Source organism: Pholis gunnellus (assembly GCF_910591455.1).
Source record: "Pholis gunnellus genome assembly, chromosome: 21".
Taxonomy (NCBI): Eukaryota; Metazoa; Chordata; class Actinopteri; order Perciformes; family Pholidae; genus Pholis; species Pholis gunnellus.
The window spans coordinates 224,699-244,397 of NC_136548.1; the positions used below are offsets into that span (position 1 = coordinate 224,699).

The window sequence follows — 19,699 nt, forward strand, 5'->3', positions numbered from 1 at the left end:
TGGAGCCGTTACCATTCAGACTATCCCCTACAAAACCGTATACATTTCTCTGTTGCCTGAATATAAAGCATGACGTCATGTTCAGCTTATCCCAAATATTCTTGCAGTACCTTGACTCTGTTAAATACCAGCTCAAAGTATTCTTACCTTTCCTTGTAAATGGAGATTGTTCCTGATGATCTCTCGAACCTCACCCTCTGTATCTTTCTGTGAACAGAGTGAATGCATTAGACAACGGTAACCATTTAATAACAGATGTGTCAGCACAATTTATATACAAGGCCGTTTCAAATAGCTTAACAGATATTTAAAGTGCTACAGGAATTGGAAATAACTTCTATGCATGCAGGACAAATATTTTGGGGCTAAATCATTGAGGGATTTCTATAAAAGCAGCATTGTAAGCGACCAGTGTGATGTGCATAGAGCTGTGTATAATTCTGTAGCAGCCTGGTGTCATTTGAACATGATTTAAACACAGTGGACGGCCGTGGGAAACGGCACTGCGCTCTGATGCGTCACTTCTCGGATCAGAGGCTGCAAATTTATCAGCACGTGTCCTGCTGCCGTCAGATTGACGCAGGGATTAAATGAACTGAAGGTTCAGAGAGTTTGTCACAGTAGATAGAGAGAGGGAGAGAGACACACAGGGCTACAACTGCCTCTTACTGATCGATTAATAAAAAGAGAAAAAAATAAATCTCGTCTCGTAGTAAGAAACGTGGACCTCTCTCTCAGCAAGACAACCTATGTCGGCTGTTGCATACAAATAATGATCAGCAGGCCAACTAATTTACAATTAGTGCCAATATGATCGATTCATGTCCATTTCTGGTAGGCTCAGATTGATTGATTGATTTCTTTATGTAGATAAAGTGCCCAACCCTCCTGGGTTTTTTGAGACATTAAAGATACAGCGGCAGTGGTTAAACATTTCATTCAATTGCCAAACTAAATATTCTGCCTTCCCTCCCAGGTTTGGCAAATAAAATCTTCTACAAAAAAGGTTCCTTTCCTGAAGCACAATTCAAAGTTTTTATAGTCATCCAGCCAAAAGAAATCAACATAAATGGAGGTCATTTGACTGTTGAGTACATCCGTTATGTCCTCGTAGGACAGTAGAACAAAAGAGAATACATTTGGTCCTAATCTCCTGAATATCACAAAGTAACTAATTCTGGAAAATGAATGACAAATCGTCGATTTGAAACATAGATTTCAAATCCTTAGCCCGGGGATAGCCATGCGAAGTTGGTCTCTGATCAGACAAGTCTATTACAGCGTCGAAGCATTTGACACTTGTAAAGTAAATTTGTGAAGGATTGAATAGATCTGTGATGCACAGTGTTACAACTTGTATGGTCACCAGTAGCATAGTCAGACACAGGACATACACATGAGTTACAGAGTTGTGTATACGTGTTGAATACACGTACAGAGATTCCAGTGCTCTAACCGCTGACTGAGCTGCAATACTGACAGCTTCTTTAAATTTAATTTTGAACATCGTGCCAAGATATTTATACTGCTCTGTATATGAAACACTAGTGAAGCGAAGCTAAAAACAAGTGATCTGCTCTCTTCAATACTGGAGGAGTTATTGTTTTAATGGAGATTTTCCGTAGGCTTACCAATATTTATTGCCAAAAACTACTGAAACTGAAAAAGGAATTGATATCTTGTTGTCTTATATCAACTCATTTGTGTTGGCATATGATGCAACTTGAAAATGTATGCAACCATTTGACCTGAAATCGAAGTCAGGGTTGTTATATACAGTCTATGTAGTAGTATGGAAGTGTCTCCTACCACATCAGTAAACAGAGCCGTTTTCATAATCTCGTAGACAGTGTTTTCCTACCTGGGTGAAGCGGTTCTTCGCCAGTGCGATGAGCTCTTGTTCTCCGGGGGCACAGATGTTGAGTCCAACAGGAAGCAGGCGCTTCAGGGTGGCAACGATAAGACTCGTTTGCATCGTATATCGATCTCCCTTCCTCTTCATCTTCTTCCTCTCCTGGTCTGAAACTATCCCCTGAGACAGAGAAATGCACAGACAGGTCTATTAAGTGTGTGTTATGTTATTCTTTATAATTAATTGTGCACACGTAACAAGCAATCCACAGGACACTTCTGATGTGTAAGCCTTGATTGGCTCCTCCTGTCCATACCTTTGACATCTTACACTTGGTGTCAGTGATGAGGAAAGACATGTTGTTGATTTCATTCTGGACCACAAAGTTCTGCTCTTCTCTCTTGAAGTTCTGCAGAAAGAGGACACCATTCGTCACTCCGCGGTCACAATGTCGTGCCGTCTGATGCGGTAATAGCTTCAGACAGCTTGGATTAATAACAAGGTCAGATGTGTAAATACACTGTGATGGTTCAGTGACTGCTGGCCTAAATATTTCATAACAAAATGTACATTACAATCCAATAGGCTGCCATTTTTGGCATGTGTAAAACATTTCTGTGGCTTCATATTGTGGCCAGCAAATAAATTACACAAAAATGTCTTTACGCAACCCTTGGTGGTTTTCAGTGATGTCAGTCTGACAGTCTGTCGGTTGGTTGGGCAACCACTTTGGACAAGACTGAAACGGATTGCCTTTATATTTTGTACAGACATTCATGACCATGAGAGGATAAACCCCACTGACTTTGGTTGATCGCTTGACTTTTTATCTAACGCCGTCATCAGGTAAAAAATTTTATTAGTTCTATACTTTAGTTTTTGAACAAATGCTTGCAAAACAAATGACTTTCAGCTGTACGTTTAATGCTAAATAGCAAATGTTAGCATGCAAACACCTACACTAAGACGATGAACATGGTAAACATTGTATCTGCTTAACATCAGCATGTTAGCATTGTCAGAGCTGCGAGATCGGCTGTAGACTCTTGATACTGATATTTATAATTCATGACTCATATTGAGATTTTAGGTTATGTTTTTCTGAGCCTAGGGAGAATGTGTGGTGTGCAGTTCCACATTTATCCAATAGGTCCATGGAGCTGCAGACTGGACTGGTGATTCTCACAACCAGTGCTTTGTAGAGAGTCATTTGATTCAGTATTATTTATCTAAAATACCAATAAGTGGGTTTTAAGAACCTGGTATAAATGACAATGTGCTCTGTTACATGTATCATTAGATCTCGTGTAGCGCTGCCTTGACTACCTCTCACTGTGACATTTTAAATCAGCAGCATGTAATGTGGTGATTTGCTTACATGAGACTTGGCCCAGAAGATGAAAACCTCTGCCACCATGCGGAACAGCTCTTCGGCCCCTGGGTTGGACTCTTTCAGCCATCTGGCCCTGTCAGTATACCAAGGCAGTTTAGTGATAGTGGCACTACTTAAAGGTTCCCTGTGGAGTTATAGACCTCTAATAGCGCTATGGAGGAGGTGGTAACATGCCAAGATATGCAGCAATGTGCCAACAAAGTCAGGGAAGAAGAAGACTGCAAGTTAGTACACATGTAAACAATGCAAGACTTAAAATATTTAAAGTTACTACAAGGAGCTTTCATTTTGTGTGGATTTTGGCGGCCCCTGTGGACAAAAGCGGTAGGGTTTCCATGAGCACCACTGCCTTGTGTTGTAAAGATATGCAGCCACCAGACTCCCTTTAGAAAACGTCTCATTTTACTGCAGCAGGGTCTGAAGGTCTTTCCCGCTCAATCCTGGTTCTGGTTCTTCCGTTCTTCCGTTCCCTCCAGCGTGCTCAGCAATTCGTCCTGGGACCTACAGAAGTGGGTGTTGGTGTTGGCCCCCAGGAAGCGGGTGGTGAACTCCAGGTCCTGCAGCCGCAGACGGACCCCGCTGCAGCTTCTCTCCGTGCGCCGGCACCCATGGTGGACCCCAAAGTCTATGTGCAGGTCGTCCTGGACTATGTGAAAAATCCTCCCGACCACCACCAGGAGCCGGATCTGGGTCTGTATGCTTACACTTGCTTAATTAGGTCATATAAGTATTACATTGAGACTGTTTCATAAACAGTCAAAAGATCCCTGTAGTAACAATAAGGATGGAAATGCATGTTTGTTAGAGCTCAAGGATATGAGCACAATGTGGTGTGGTGAGTAACACTGAATGTAAACTTCTGTTTGTTTCCAAGAAAACTCCACAAGTGCTTTTTTTATGCTTAAAGGGACTTAAGCATAACAAAGCACTTATGTTGTAGACACCGACTATCGATGTCCATAAATGTCATCCTTTCTCCAAAATACAGCCCATATGCAGCTTAGTTTAAGTTATACAGCATCTGCAGGACAAGCATATAGAGGCAAGTATCAAATAGTTGTAATTTCACACCTGAAAGTGATGTAGGTCACATTTGCTGTTTCAGAAAAAATGCTCAGGTTTAAGTAGAGAAGCGTCGGAACCATCAAATCAGCGCACTGTACCTGTTGTAGTCAACAAATCGTATGAGGAGAGGGTAGAAGGCATACAGGTCTCGGATCAGTATGGTGAACTGGTCCATGATGAGAAGCTCTGTCTCTGACATCTCTCCCCTCCCCTCTGCCTTGCTGTGCTCCTCATCCATCAGCACAACTGCTGCCTTCTGCAGGACACAGTAACAATCCGCTTTCTCTTCATTTGAACACTAATTACATTGTGATCTTAGTAGTAGTTGTACTATAATCCCACTTTGAAAAAATGCCGCACCAGACTTACAAACTTACCGTCAAAGTATTCAACCCGTTGCTTGTCTGATAGCTTAGGGCCGTGTTACATGTAGGCCTATATTTTTGTACTTATTTTTTATTTTTTTGTTTATTTTGCAGGGACAATGCACACCAATCAACAGTCAAAACTGTCAGTGATATATGCGTGAGCTGAATGTCCACCGATATTCTAATGAACTACAAAACAATCTATATTACATGATGAAATGACGAGACTTACTTTTTTGAGTTTCTCCATCAAAGGCAGGAAGTGGGTCTTGAGCAGCTGGGTTTTGGCCTTGCTGATGATTGGCTGAGAGAAGACTAAAGCAGGGACAGAGATGGGGTTTAACAATTGAGCATCAGACAAAGATTTTGCCTTTAGCTTCACTGTTTAGTTGGTGTTCATTGTGTTTAGTTTGATTCAGTGCCATTGTATGTCTGTGTGTGTGCGTATGTTGAGGATTCCAAACTTTTAAGAACCTTGTAAATCCACCTTGAATTATATTTAAAACAAGACAAACAAACATAGTGAAACAAAACCGTGACTTTAAAATTGCATATTACTAGAATAGAGAATCCTTACTGTCAGGATAGCCTGAGCACAGTGGGAAAAGGCCTATAAATACCATTTGAATTCATAAAGTTATCATTATTTGTGAAGCACATTTCATGGTAAACATATGTGGAGGGACATAAGTGAGAGTGAAAGAGAGAGATACTGTGGAGCAGTCACAGACACGCAACTTTAAAGACACACACACACACACACACACACGCAGAGTGTGTTGCCATGTTCACCAGCTAGTCTTTTCATCCAGGCCCCTTCATCTATTCCCAGATTGTTGTAGATGATCTTGAGAATGTTTCCCAGCAGAGTGTTCATGTGTTCAGAAGTCACAGAGGTGCAGCAGCTGTCGGCTTTGTCCTGGTTGCTCTCTGGTCCATGTTCCCACCAGTGAGACATGTAGCTGCACAGCATCGGCAACACCACCTACAGTGAAAGGAAACGTACATACTTCAGGTTTACCTATCAAGAGATCACCCACTTCCCCATCCTGACATAATGCTTTGTTAAAAATGTATAAACAGTCAAAATATTAAAATTATAATACAATATAAGCAATAAAATAGGCAATAAGATAGAACAAACTATATAAAAGTAACGTAAGTAATGACATGAAAGGAAAAACAAATTATATTTCCAAGGAATATATATGGTTACATGCATATAAATATGTAATATCAGTGTTTTAAAATGACTGTGCAAACAGAAAACGTTGGTTATTGTGTGAATGAGGGTAATGTAAATGTAGTGGTATGGTAACCGTTTATTCCTGCTGTAGAATTGGGCATTTTAACATGGGAGTCTACAGGGATTGACTCGCTTTTAGAACCAGCCTCAAGTGGCCATTTGAGGAAATTCAGTTTTTGGCATTCCAGAAGGTGGTGCTAGGCACCCCTGCCTCAAGGTGCCCCGCCCCCACTGACAAGTGGCTGATGCATGCTATATTTTCACATTTTGTTTTTATTTTATTTCCTTACCAAAACAGACCACAGCAGTGCCGCAAACGGAACTATTCAGGTGAAGACGGGAGAAGGTCGTGCACATCCCTTGCCAGTTTGTAATGTTTCCAATCAGGATTCGTTCTATTGCTCCTCTGTAAAAGTTGAAAAGAACTTCGAAGGGGAATTTTGCCTTCTTAGTCTTCCTTAACCGGGGCAGAGATGTGACATGACCATAATAGGTTCTCTGTGATGCTGATTCCCTAGGAACAATGAACCAGCACTGATACAGTGAGCATTACTATAGGGTTCAATCAACAGAGGCTTAACATCTCTAATATCCAATAAGCAATCTCTGGCTGTGTCGCTGGAGTACTGAGTGTGCACTAACTACCACTACATAAGGTCAAGCTGTAGATAGAGTGAGTACAAATGAATATTCTCATATTGCGTTTCATTAATCTGCGTTTAACCCATTAAACTAGTATGTGGGCAGCCAGCAGTGCTGAAGAATTATCTTGGGTAAAGTGTCAATGGAAAGAGTATTTCTAATAACTCACATGGATGATTTTGGTAATGAGAAGAAATCAGAGCACCCTGAGGAAAAAAGAAATCCACATGGATATGGGTACAAAAGACCCAATGATTTCAATTAGTAATATATCCCACCTCCATGACATGGGGCATCTGAGTGTATCTCATGCCAGACTCTGCCAACTCCATGATCTCCTCCAGACACTTCTCTAAGTTTGGGATCAGAGGACAAACCTCCCCCACCTGCCCTGGAAGACCTAGAGCTGATAGGTAGAACGATAATGCACTTAAAATATGAATATAAACATGAATATATAGCTCAATCATCATTATTATTACATATAAATGCTGTTCCGTTTTATTTTTTTTTTGCCGCGGTAAGAAAAATCGAGTTAGCCAGCCTGCTAACGTTAGCACAGATTTCCATTTCAACACCTGCTGAGTCATTGGTAGCTGTACAGTCAGTGCTGTGTTTGGACTCCGTTAGAAAGGAGGACAGTTATCCGTCTGTCTCTCATGGTTGTAGGGATGGCCGGTGACCAGACTGTCAAAGCTAACAGCAACAGATCTGTAACCTCAGCACCTACATTAACCCACCATTTGAATCTTGGAGTAACAACAGAGTCACAGGGTAACATACAATGTGCTCGGTTGCATTGAGAGTGAATGTAATTCTCAGGACTTATATGTCTTGGTGGGATTCAAGCCCTTCATATTTGTAAAAATTGAAATCCACGGAGCAGATGATTATTTAAATAAAAACCACATTCATTAGAACCTGCTCTGTCTTTAGCTCCTTTGCTGTTGTAGATGGAGAAGCTGTTGAACTTGTTGATGTGAGGCTCAAGGAAGGCAACAGGAAAGGCTGCTGAGAAGGCAGCTAAACACTTTCCTAATGCTGGACGCTGTCTGGAGAGGAGAGGATAAAAACATGATTATTTCATTATTTTCATTAGTATCATTATCGCTATATTTAATTTTTTTTATGTCAACAACAATAAGCAATTTTGTGTGAAAGCACAGATCTCAAACTTGGTGTTAAATGTGTTGTTGGCCTTTGATCAGCTCTGAGAAATACCATCAATAAATGCTAAAATTAAATACATTTTAAAAACATATAAATAAACATTTACAGAAATAAATGAACAAATTAATTGAAATGTATACAATTTTCATTTTGTTATTTGTCTTTATATTTCCAAGTGTATTTTCTTATTATTTTACAGATTTCTTCTTTTTTATGGCTAATGTAGAAAGAAAGAAAACTTAGTAAACTGTGCTGATTGAAAGTTGTATTCGACATTCTCTGTAAATTAAAATGCTCCTCAGTACATGTAAACCTACATACACATGGGGAAGAATTAGGAGTCTGTAGCAGGTTTTTGTATCATAAATACATATGTACTGTGGGCTATACTGTACCTCTCTACATAGATGCTTTTGTTGGTTCCCAGAAAGTAGAGGCTGTTGAGGATTCTGTAGCAGGAAACCTGGACATCATCCACTGGAAGAGAAAAGAATGTTTGCATCTTACATTTTGATGGAGTGTCTTCACATTGTTGTCCTGTAAATGACCAGTGAAACAGTAATCTATTTCATGAAGAAAATCTGGCATTATGCTTCAGATACAATTTGTTACCTAATTTGCCTACATTTGCATTTTTCCTTCTAGGTGAAAACATCTGAATGCCTGAATCAAACAGTACCACAAGTCAGTACGCACATATGAGGTCTTCTCCAAACAAGTTCTGTCCGATGTGTTCAAACAGGGAGGAGAGGATGGGCAGCAGGGCGAAGGTGGTGTAGTTGATGATCTGGGTGACCCCTCGCGGCTGCTCTCTGCTGTGGGTGAACTGGCCGAGCTTCAGGTTCTCCTGCGTCTTCTCTAGATCTTCTGCTGCACTGTCGAAGAACGACCGCAGTGCTGCCTTCACTGACTCCAGACCAGTCTTCATCACCGTCCTGATATATGGGGAGAGATATATATTTCACTTTATTATCTTGAGAAGAACCAGCTGAATTTTTGATACACAGTTCAGTAAACACATACATTCTACTATTGTAGAAAACAATGTGAACTTCCTTTAAATTAAAATGAATCTCTGATTTGTATAGTTTCTTATAGTAGGTTTTAAGGCAGTGATTACTTTGCTTTTAGGTTTTCAAATACAATCATATATCCTTGAAGTGAAATGTTTGGACTCTATTTGTTTCAGTCTCATTGCCAGCATGCAGAAACTAAAGAGAAATCAATGTGAAGGAATGATTTATATGTGGTTGAATAGCAGGAATACTTGGAGTCAAGTCCCTCAGACTTGCATAGCGATTGGTTGTTTGTCTACTTCTCGAATGAGAATTATTGATGATTTAACTTCTATCTACTTTTGGGTTCAATGTACAGTTAAAGTAACAAAAGTGCACTGTACAATTACATACTTCCTGGGTTTTCTTTAATTACCACACATCACATGAAATATCAGCGGCTCAGGAAGGAGCGCAGCCATCCAGTAATCAGAGGCTTCCTGATAGCCAATGACTCTAAACTGTTCATGAATATGTGCAGGTTCAGTTGCTGTTTGTTATTCCAGTTGAGTTGGAATGTATGCATGGGCATGTTTAGCTTCATGTAAATGAGGGCGAAATTCGCTGGTGGTCACACAATGTTTTGCTGAGGGACAAAACTAATAAGGTTTAGTTTTTGTGGATGACAGTCTGTGGAGGAGAATTTTCGGGGGTTCCTCTTTTCTGTGTCGCTGGCCTCCAGGATACAAAGAAAAACAGAGCGCTGAGGTAAATTGTGGGCCAAAAAGCAGGTTTGCTTATTTATACCGTGTTTGCTAATGAGAAAGCTACTCATAAATGCCGGGAGTGTTGACACGCCCACTGTGACCAGTGAGAAGGCGAGGAGTCTTTGTTAACCGATTTGTTCACTACCAGAAGGTCTTTTTCTTAACCTTTTAAAAAGTAGACACCCCGGTTTGAAGGGATATATTTTGCATTTATTTTTAGTACTACTGAGACTGTTTCATTGAATTTAAATTGTTGTATGTAATTGCTTTGGAAAAACTTTAATAAAACCACAGCCTTACCATTTGTAAGTGACTGGACCCAAACTAGAGACTCCGGTCTTTTAGAACAGTTTGACCCTCTTCCCCGTCCCCTACCCGTGTGATACAGAGGTGACGACCAACTCTACCAGAGGAGCTTAAGGTAAGTTCCCTGGGTGAAGACTTTGTAGTGTTAGTCATAAACGGTGAGAATTTTCATAATAGGCAATAGTAAAGTATAGACGATCTACATAACCATTCATACTGGGTGTTAGGTTTGCATCCTACTGAGACGGCAGCCGTACAAGACTCTCAGGAAGACAATTAATTCCGAAAATCCTAACGATTCAGCTACGGGCTGAGATAAAAGGCCTACGGTATTGTTCTGAGACCTCTAAGGGGAACGTATATCCTCGCAGGTGGAACAGCCAAAGGAGTAACCACCGTGTTAGGTGCGCACGCCTGTCCAGCTTTTCAACGGGGCGGGATCCGTTCATGCTACAAAAGACAAAAGGATACACACACATACACACTCAAACACAACCTCAATCCATGTCTCCTTACCTGGCATCCAGGCTTTGTCCCAATATCTGCAGACAGTTGACTATGGATGTGGCATTGTTACCTGAAAAGTAGACGGTCTCATATAATAAACAGAAAACCCTAGGTGCATGCTGGGTGGGGTAGGTATGGGAAGTCAAGCACACAAATACTGTGCTGATACTGTGCTTGACTGGCTTGAACAACCACCTTGTTCAAGCCAAAAGTACTTTACTTTAGTAAATAACATAGCAGAGCATCATATTCAAAGAAAAAACATGTTCCTTTCAAACTAAAAGCTTCAGAAGTCTAATAGCCTAATCAACATCTTTCATTTGCCCAAATGTGTCCGTCTGTTATCACTTGTATCAGGTTTTATTCTGCAAAGATGGAACATCTTTTTTACTTTGAATAGAATGACATCAGTATTTGGATATTGTACAAGAAGTGGCAATACACACCACACAACACACACAGCTGCTGAACAGAGGACGCGTACACACACAACTATAATACCATGCATGCATGCACACAACACCCCTGCTCACACTATTTGCTGACGCTCTGGAGCTTTCTTGTGTCTGTCCTCTAACTGTGTCTCAGTCCCACACAAACACGTTACTGCCATTCAGGATCACAACGCTTTATATCTACAATAACAGATGCATACCTCTATAGGATAACTGATTCTACCATGTGTCTCAGAAGAAGACGTTTCAGTGAACAGTAAGTTTAAATCTCCACTCAGTCCTCAGTATTTCAGAAACTAAGCAATCTGCCAACAAAGGCAGAGCAGAAGAAGACTGCTAGCAGGTAAACATGGATGGAAACAATGCAAATTTAAAACATGTAAGAAAGTTCGTCCTTGAAAATGTTACATTAGGAAAGAAATGCATTCAACTAGCTACTTGCTAGTCCTCAAAGATGCACGCAATGTAAACAGAAAAGTTAGATTGCAATAACAATTACTTTCAACAGAAACTATTGCATGTCATTCAGAGACAGGCTGTGTCATTCACTGGTCGTATATAGTAGTGCACTATAATTCATATAAATATCCCACATTATCAATTTGTTTGTAATAGTGTGACCGGAGAGGTGATGTAGTTTCAAGAGCAATAGGAAGGTTGAGATGGATGGGTGAGTCTAAAAATAGGGAATGCCCATTGTTTCCACGTCCCATAGTCCAAAAAATGTCCCACGGGACGACCATTTGTCCCGCGGTCCCACTGCTCCGAAAATACACACCCTCCATGCAAGACACAGAAGCTCATGGCTAATTACAATGCAGAATGATGTCATCGGACCTCCCAGATTTATTTTTATTGGCAAAGGCATAACCCGCCCTACTCTGCCTCTTATTACTCTTTGCCTTTGTTGGTTGGGTTGGTTAGGTTTAGGCATGAGGAGGGAGATTAGTAAGGTCGAGTATCAGGGCAACTCAAACAAAGGCAGAGTAAGGGCGGGTGTGACATAGGCATTACTCCTGGGTCACCGCTGTATGAAACCATTCATACTGCACTCAGAACAGCAGAGAAGGAGCAGAAAAGGAAGCATTAGGCATGAACGTCCTTACCAAATAAGGATATCCTATGTCTGACAAGAACTCCCAGTTTGCAGAAAAGACTGGAAAAGTTTCAATGGAAGTAGAGAGAAGGAGGTAGAGAGGGAAACGGAAAAAAAAGACAATAGAAAGGTGTGAGACAATGAACCCAGAGAGAGAGACAGAGGGAGAGCAGGGGAGATATAATGGCCCACAGCCTGTATACACATGTAGAAGATTTTAAATAGTAGTCTCAAACAAACAGTCAAGGTCTTGTTCAACAATAAAACATGGGAGTGAGTGCTATAACCTACAATACTGGCATCACTAACTTTCTATCTATCTATTGCCATATCATTGATCACACTCACCTGGTCACCATCTCCTTCTCCTTGTTGGAGGCGTGGCCTCCGCTGCTGATTGGATGAATGGCTGTGGACAGGAAGTACAGCCGGTGGTTTTTAAAGTACTGATCCACCAATGGCAGGACGACCTGAGGGATAAATCACATAAATACACGGAGGAATTACTATCGGGCTGTGTTCGAAATCACATATTAACATACTACAAAACATATACAACAATAACAACAACAACAAATGCACTGCTTTTCTCAACAAAAAAAACTCCAAGTTCAAAGTAAACCAAAATAACATGATGAGTTCTGACCTTTCCAAAGAACTTAATCTGTTGTTCATGAGGAATCTTCTCCCCCTTCGGTCTTGTTCCCAGATCTAAATGATGAGCAGAACACAATCAAAGACAATACGGTCTGAATAGTTATACATGGTGACATTCATCAGACACATTGCCTCAGGTGTTTAAGCTAGGAGCAAGATTTTTATCTCATTCCAAAAAATATTTATGCAGTTGAATTTGTGGTGCAAAGAGTCCATTGAAGAGAGTATTCAGTGTGACAGCCAATAACCCCCTTTAAAACCTCTTGAACCCTAAGCCTTTTTTTAGGCCTCTTCTCGAAAATTGTAACCCATACAAAAGAGACTACAATTCTGTAACTCCAAAGAACTTAGGTCTATTTTAAAAATTGTAATGGTTGAATAACACTAGGAATTGTGAGATTCGATGAGATGAGTAAATATTGTGTATATGTTACTGGTTAATAGTAGCTGAAGACTGAACACAGCAAACAGGGAAAATTCCCAGGTTCGCCTGAAAAAAAAGCACTGTAATTTATTAAATGAGGCCCTGGCTAGCCTAAAAACATTCCCAATTCATAGCACAAAGGGTGCAGGTGCCTCACAAAAAGATTTGGTGTAAATAAAGTGAAGCAAACCCCAGTTATACATGCCAAATTATCATTTTCGAACCAGGATTTGCAGCTGTTCCATTGTACTTTTATGTACTATATAACTATATATTTCACTAAATTTCACTTTGTTTATCACTCATATTGTACAATCTATCATAACAGAGCTGTTTGGCATCATTGTGACCCATTTTGACCCATTTTGACCTCTCATATCTCTCCTCCATGAATTTTCCTCGTGTGTATTGAGCCCTTGCTCGGCCTCTGCCGGGCGGATATTGTCATGTGACCACTCGTTAGAACCGGGTGCTTATTTGGAACACACCCATTTGTTCCATGAAGTGATTGACAGAATTGTCAGCCAATAAAACTCCAAAACCGTGCCACGGTCAGCCCCCAAGCCCCCAAGCCCCCTGTATGATTCGCCGCTGGCATTTTGACCACCATTTTGGCTCAGATGAACGGAGAAACGCCATTTTAAGTTCCAGACGTAGTCAGTTAGCAGACGAACACATTTCTCATACGGAATAATTTGGGATTTCACCGTTTTCGCCCTGAAAACCGACTCACGGTATGATACAGTTCTAATATTTGGCAGTGTGGGAGTTGGGCTTTCTGTGGCTTGTTGGCTGTAACTCCTGAACACTTTGACCGAGAGGAAATTGGATGCTATCGCTGAACTCTGTGTGAAATGCTAGTGTTGTTAGCTGTCTGATATGCTAGGGGAGAAGCAATGGTCCCAGTTTTCAAAGCATTTTCTAAGTAGTTGGCTTGCCGGCTCTGGCGTAAACCCGTCGTTCGGGTCCAAGAGATGAACAACTGCCAAAATCCACTGTGTTCTTCAGCAGCCACTCACCATGTGTTTTCTTTTATAATTTTGGTACTACGGATCTCTACGAATCTAGACCAGAGTTCAGTTACATAAACTACAGTACTTGGCATTATCTTTGCATTACATTGATATAAAAACTCATCATTGGTTTTTGAGTAACAGAAAAGTCTCACCAAACTCCATCATGTGTTGGTGTGCCTGGTCTACGTATGTGATGAGCTGCTGGAGGAAGGTGTAGGCAAATCGTTTCTCGATAGCTGGAGTGTCCAGCTCCTGCGTCTTCACACCTCTGGAAACAACACACACACACACACACACACACACACACACACACACACACACACACACACACACACACACACACACACACACACTCTTAAAGGAATGATCTGCCATTTTGGGAAATACACAGATTTTTCATATGAGAGGATACACACATACTGGAAGTAGGGGGATACCGCTAGCTTAGCTCTGTCAAAGGTGAAAACAAACCTTCCAACAAATGTAAAGCTGTCCTTTGGCCATTTTCAACCTCATCCTTATTTATCAGAGTAAGGGATATACTGTAGTGTGAAAAAAGGCTCCAGTTCTTGCCGATGTTCTCTATGTCTCTCGGGCGCAGCTGCAAAATCTGTTGCGGAGGCCTGACATATATAGCCTATTGGATGCACCAGTATGCCTAAGCTTAGCCTACAAAGAAGCACTAATAACATTAAGGATTTAAGATTGTTTATAAAAACACTATATTACACACCTGGTTGATTCATCAACCATTTATTTTAATTTTGCTTAAAAGGTGCAAGATACGAGATTGGGAGCATTTAGAATGACTGTCAAAGGCTCTTACCGAGCCTGCGGCTCGTAGCTAACAGTGATAACAGCGCTAACAATACCCACTGTTACGCACACACTGTAGTATGTCATCAGGCTAATCTCAAACCTCATACTTAAATTCAACCGCTCAACCTGTGTTCAAAGTGTAAAGCCTACTTCCTACCTGGACACAGTGTAAACATTGATCTGGAGGAACTTGAGGATGTCTTGTGCTTTTTCTCTGTCTTTGGATTTCTCTTTGGCAGTCAGTGTATCGTAGGGAACCAGCAGAGGATGGTTTCCTCCACCTGGAGACAACAGCAACACGGCAGGATGGAAAACAAAGACAACATGCTGACACAAAGGGGAACCTTGTGTGGAGAACCTTGTGTGTCTGAGCATCCCTTTCAGTGGTTAGTAAAGCTAAAGGAACCTCAATCTGCAATCAGCTGAGAGGAAATTAGTGTCCATTGCTTCCTTGATTACTTAATTGTCTTTATATACTAGTTCAAATGCACAGTTTTGAACAATTATTTTGTTGTGGTTTTCAGAAGAAAAAAACCTAACGAGAGTCACGGCCTCGTGGTTGTAATGCTCCGTCAACCAGTCAAGTTGCGGTTTGCATACACGTCTGTTTGAGGGAAACGTAATTGAGAGAGCAGTTTTTCTCCAAGATAAGGTTTGCAGTTAACGTTACTTGGTTAGGTTTAGTAAAATGCAATGGTTTGGCTTAAAATTAGTACATTTCCTATTTAAATTACATAGCATACGAATTCCTGTCACGGCCAAAAAATGTCTTTCGTGAGGTCCACAGTGACCTTGAACTGAGAACCCTTGACCATCAAATCCTTTCAGGCGTTCTTACGATATTGTCTTGGGGGACGGATGAATGGACAACCTGAAAACATAAAGCTGTTGCCGGCGAGGAGGAATAAAAAAGTAACTCTTACACTGGTAAAAATCAGTCTATTATGTTCACAACTCATGCTGAAACCCTGATCCATGGCTTTGTTTCATCAAATAACAGAAACAAAATACAGTTGGTGGTGATTGCTGAAAAGGAAAAGGTTTTGGGAAACGCAGTGAGTGTATGTGTTGTGTTATATCCACCTTTGGCTTCCAGCTCTATTTTCTTTTTCCTGGCCCAGATATTATGATAATTCTCTGCAAGCAGCTCTGCCATCGACTGGAGAAACACAATGTTAAATATATGTGACTCGGACTGTTACATTTCAATTCATCTATCAATCCTCAATATCTTCTAATTCTTCTAATGTCTGCTACAACAGCCCGGTTTAAGCTCAGGGCTCCAACATGTTTTTATTTATGTGTATAGTATGGTAACCTTTAGTAACCTACCTGCATGTCTCTGGACAGTGTAACGTTGCTCATATCGATGGGTCTGGGGCTGAAAGCTGGAGCTCCTTCAAAAGACAGCTGTGGAAGACAGGATACATATTGATGTCACTTTCTCATGTGGTTTTCCTTTTTTCTATATGAATGCCCTCTATAACAAAGTTAACAATATAACAAAGTTAATTTGCATGTGCATGTGTTTGTGTTTACCTGGCTGGCCTGTGATATCCTCCTGGACTTGTTGTGGAGACTGGCAGGGTCGCCCTCTCTGATCCTGTCGATGCTCCAGCCCCACGACAGCATGGTCTTCAGAGACTCTCTGACCGGCCAGCAATACGCCTCCTTATCCTGCAAGATTACAACCAACTTGAGACAAAACCTGACAGTAAGTCAGAGCCTCCAGAAATATTTCACCTATCAAAATATAGGTGAGTGCAAAGTGTGCAAGACACAGTATTTCCATTATTCCAAAAAGATTTCCAGTGGCAGGCGGCTGCTTGCTCTGGAGAAAGACTGCAAGTCTAATAAGTCTTTCAAAGTGAGAGAAACTATGAGGGAATGATTTTCAATTATCACCCTTCCTTCAAAGATAGATGTGAAGTTTCGGTGAAGGGTTTGGTTTTGTCTTTTAGCAAAAGATATCGAAATGTGGGGTTTTCTTGTAAACAGAAAAAAGCTATGACAAATCACACTGTATATCCTGTAATGCGTATCCTTTAGCTTTAACACATGTTTAATGCATTTCCTTCCTCATCAGTGCAGGTTGCAAAAATCATCTTTGCAAATGTTTGTTTGCACCCGTTTTACGGAAGCTCTGAGATGCAAGTGAGAAAAAGTGAAAGTGTTTTTGGAATACTCATTTGGGCTAGGAAAACGCTTTTGGTCCTATTTAGAACATGTGGTAGTGGTGCACTTCAGCCTCTTGTGGGCAAAATGAGTATTACAACAACAAACACTTAAAAACAATTATTGACATTATTCCGTAATGTCTACTTGCTTGCGGTCTACTTCTTTCATTTCTTTGCTAGCCTACATATCTTGGCATGTTACCACCACCTTTCGACCAGTGGAATAGTGTGAAAACTTTGGAAGGAATGTGTAAAGCATCACCCACGTCCTTCTGCACGTGACCCATTCAGAAAAACTTCTCCATAGACCTACTTTGGTTTAAGTGAAACTATAGCCATGGTAGAAAACTGCAACCGGGGTCTAAATCTGACTCGCCTAGTTGACCATAAACCTGGGTATCTAGACTCATGTCAGACTAGTGATAAAAAGATACACCAGAAGCAGCATTCCGTAAGCTGACATAGAAACCATCCGAATCCTGCAGCAGTGTGTTGGCAAGATCTGGCTCACATTTATTGACACTGTGCTGTGTCACAGCTGAATGCACCAACACTCAGATTCCTTGGTTAAGTAAAAAATCTAAATATGACATTTTTGCAAAACAATGAGATCATAAAAGCAGACATCTGCATGCATATTACCTTCTCAGAGAGGCCTTTGTATGGTTTCAGTAAAGGGTGGCTTTTGGAGATTTCACATATCTGTTCGCCATATGACCAACCATTGGAAAACTATAAAACATAGAGGAGAGATGTTTGATTCAATATTCTTGCAGTTTTTTGCATCTTAAAAAAAAACAGTAACAGGACTACCACAATTTCATGTATGACATGAGAACATTACGTGACCTGTCGCCTGCTTACCTTTTCTATACACCACTTCTCATGGTTGTGCTCTGCATATCTGGTTATGAAATAGTCTAGTTTCTCTGGGACGGTCACACTGAAAAAAACAAAAACACATTCAATATGTGGGGGGTCACCTGCTGTCAAAGCAGAGACGACAATCCTCAGAATGTATTTTTATAAAAATGTTTGATTAGTTTCCTACTGTATCTTTGCAACTTTATAAAAATCTGAATGTGGAAAAATGAAATAACTGTAGCTATAAAACTCTTTAGCAAAGAGGAAATGAATGTGTTGTATACTTGGTAGTGTCTGCAGGCTGGGGAGTGAAGTTTCCTTCTGAGTCCATGGACGACTGTTTCTCCATCATGGCCATGTAGTTGGACTCCATGTAGTCTGGAGGCAGAGCTCCAGCCACAGCACTGAGACATGGTAACGCCAGCTTGAACAGCTCCTGGTCATACCGCTACACCATGAAAACACATACACAGTTTGCCGCATTATCCATCATTGGACTGCCGTGTTACACTACCCTGGTCTTTTGTAGGGGTCACCTACATAACCACAGGCAGCACAACAGGCAGTATACATTTTTTTCCATAATTGCATGTGCAGTCACAGTTTACGGCAAACAAACTGGTAAAGGTCAGCCAAAAAATTGATTGCCGTGTCAGCAACGACAACTTCTGTCAATTATAAAATCAAAGAAATGTCCTGTACAAATTGTGTGATCATAGTAGTTTTGAGGTTTTACATTGTGTATGGAGTTTTGTCTTGTCTGCCTGTGAAAACAGTTGTATAATGTTGTCTGTGTCTGATACAACCCTAATAACCCAGATGATGTCAAAGTTATGTCAGAAAGGTTTTCTCAGCTTCAGCTTGGAGAGTTCATAATTATAACAAAAAGCCTTACAAACTGGAGCTATGGGGTTTTGAAGACGTGACCATTAACACGGTAGGGTAAGTCCAACAAAGAGATGCTACAGTATTGGTTGCATTATGGGAAAAGTAGGATTAAGCATTTCTTGGAGCTCAACCCATACTGAGGACTTAAAGTCATGATATCTCAGCCTCTACTGCTTGAATTACCATACTTATTTTCTCCGCCAGGAGATTATGTATTTGGTTGTGTGTGTGTGTGTGTGTGCGTGTGCATTTCTTTGTCCATCTGTCCTCAGCTAATCTCCAATACTACTGGACCCATCAGCCTAATAGTTTTTGTGCTAATTTATGACTATATGCCCAAAAACCTTTCAAGGTTACAATGCTTCATACTTTTCCAAAAACATATTTCACTGACAGTTGTGTGAGACGTGTGAGTGGAAAAATGCTTCAGATACGCTCGTGGGGCAAATGTGGTTTGTATTCATTCAATAAAATTGGCGGAGACATGCAGTCTATTGAGTGCACTGTTCTACTTCTTTAATGAATCTGTCCCATGTGAGTGCAACAAAAATCAGAAGTACCCCTTACACCTTAACTTTTTGGACGTATTGTCCAATTCATTTAATTTTCCATTAATGTTCTTATTTAACAAATAGGCCTAAACTAGAGCCTTACCTTGCGTGACAGAGCGTCAAATATTCCCCAAAATAGTTTCCTGGAGAGGTGAAGCTCTTCATCTGATGTAGCTCCGAAGCTGCCCCAGCCTCCAGCCAGGCAGTAATACTTCCAACAGCGCTCATAGTGATTGGTCAACAGCTGGGTAAAGTCAAGAGGACATTCATCAACCATCTGCTGGCTTTAAGAAAAATTTTCAATGAAATAGTACAGCAGAAGTTCACAGTGCAAGATCGCTTGTCCATGATCATATTTTCAGGACATCTGAAATCACTGATGCTGATGCAAAGGAAGTGCACTTGTAAGGAAAGAATTGTGTTGTTGACAACTGTATGAGC

At 40.8% G+C, this 19,699-nt stretch overlaps 1 protein-coding gene across 1 annotated transcript in view; it reads right to left on the bottom strand.

Moving 5' to 3' along the window:
• ryr2a (ryanodine receptor 2a (cardiac)) overlaps nt 1-19,699 on the bottom strand; it is a gene marked incomplete at both ends in the record, with an annotated part of 190,358 nt that overhangs the window by 54,234 nt on the left and 116,425 nt on the right. The window contains 24 exons of the mRNA XM_079183201.1: nt 148-207; nt 1,862-2,032; nt 2,169-2,261; nt 3,231-3,318; nt 4,409-4,566; nt 4,911-4,993; nt 5,471-5,663; nt 6,845-6,972; nt 7,488-7,618; nt 8,132-8,213; nt 8,433-8,671; nt 10,321-10,381; nt 11,873-11,922; nt 12,211-12,332; nt 12,509-12,573; nt 14,112-14,227; nt 14,936-15,059; nt 15,862-15,937; nt 16,111-16,188; nt 16,318-16,455; nt 17,598-17,687; nt 17,820-17,898; nt 18,104-18,267; nt 19,362-19,502. Coding sequence (XP_079039327.1) covers nt 148-207; nt 1,862-2,032; nt 2,169-2,261; nt 3,231-3,318; nt 4,409-4,566; nt 4,911-4,993; nt 5,471-5,663; nt 6,845-6,972; nt 7,488-7,618; nt 8,132-8,213; nt 8,433-8,671; nt 10,321-10,381; nt 11,873-11,922; nt 12,211-12,332; nt 12,509-12,573; nt 14,112-14,227; nt 14,936-15,059; nt 15,862-15,937; nt 16,111-16,188; nt 16,318-16,455; nt 17,598-17,687; nt 17,820-17,898; nt 18,104-18,267; nt 19,362-19,502 — 2,730 coding nt within the window. The remainder of the gene's footprint in view (nt 1-147; nt 208-1,861; nt 2,033-2,168; nt 2,262-3,230; nt 3,319-4,408; nt 4,567-4,910; nt 4,994-5,470; nt 5,664-6,844; nt 6,973-7,487; nt 7,619-8,131; nt 8,214-8,432; nt 8,672-10,320; nt 10,382-11,872; nt 11,923-12,210; nt 12,333-12,508; nt 12,574-14,111; nt 14,228-14,935; nt 15,060-15,861; nt 15,938-16,110; nt 16,189-16,317; nt 16,456-17,597; nt 17,688-17,819; nt 17,899-18,103; nt 18,268-19,361; nt 19,503-19,699) is intronic.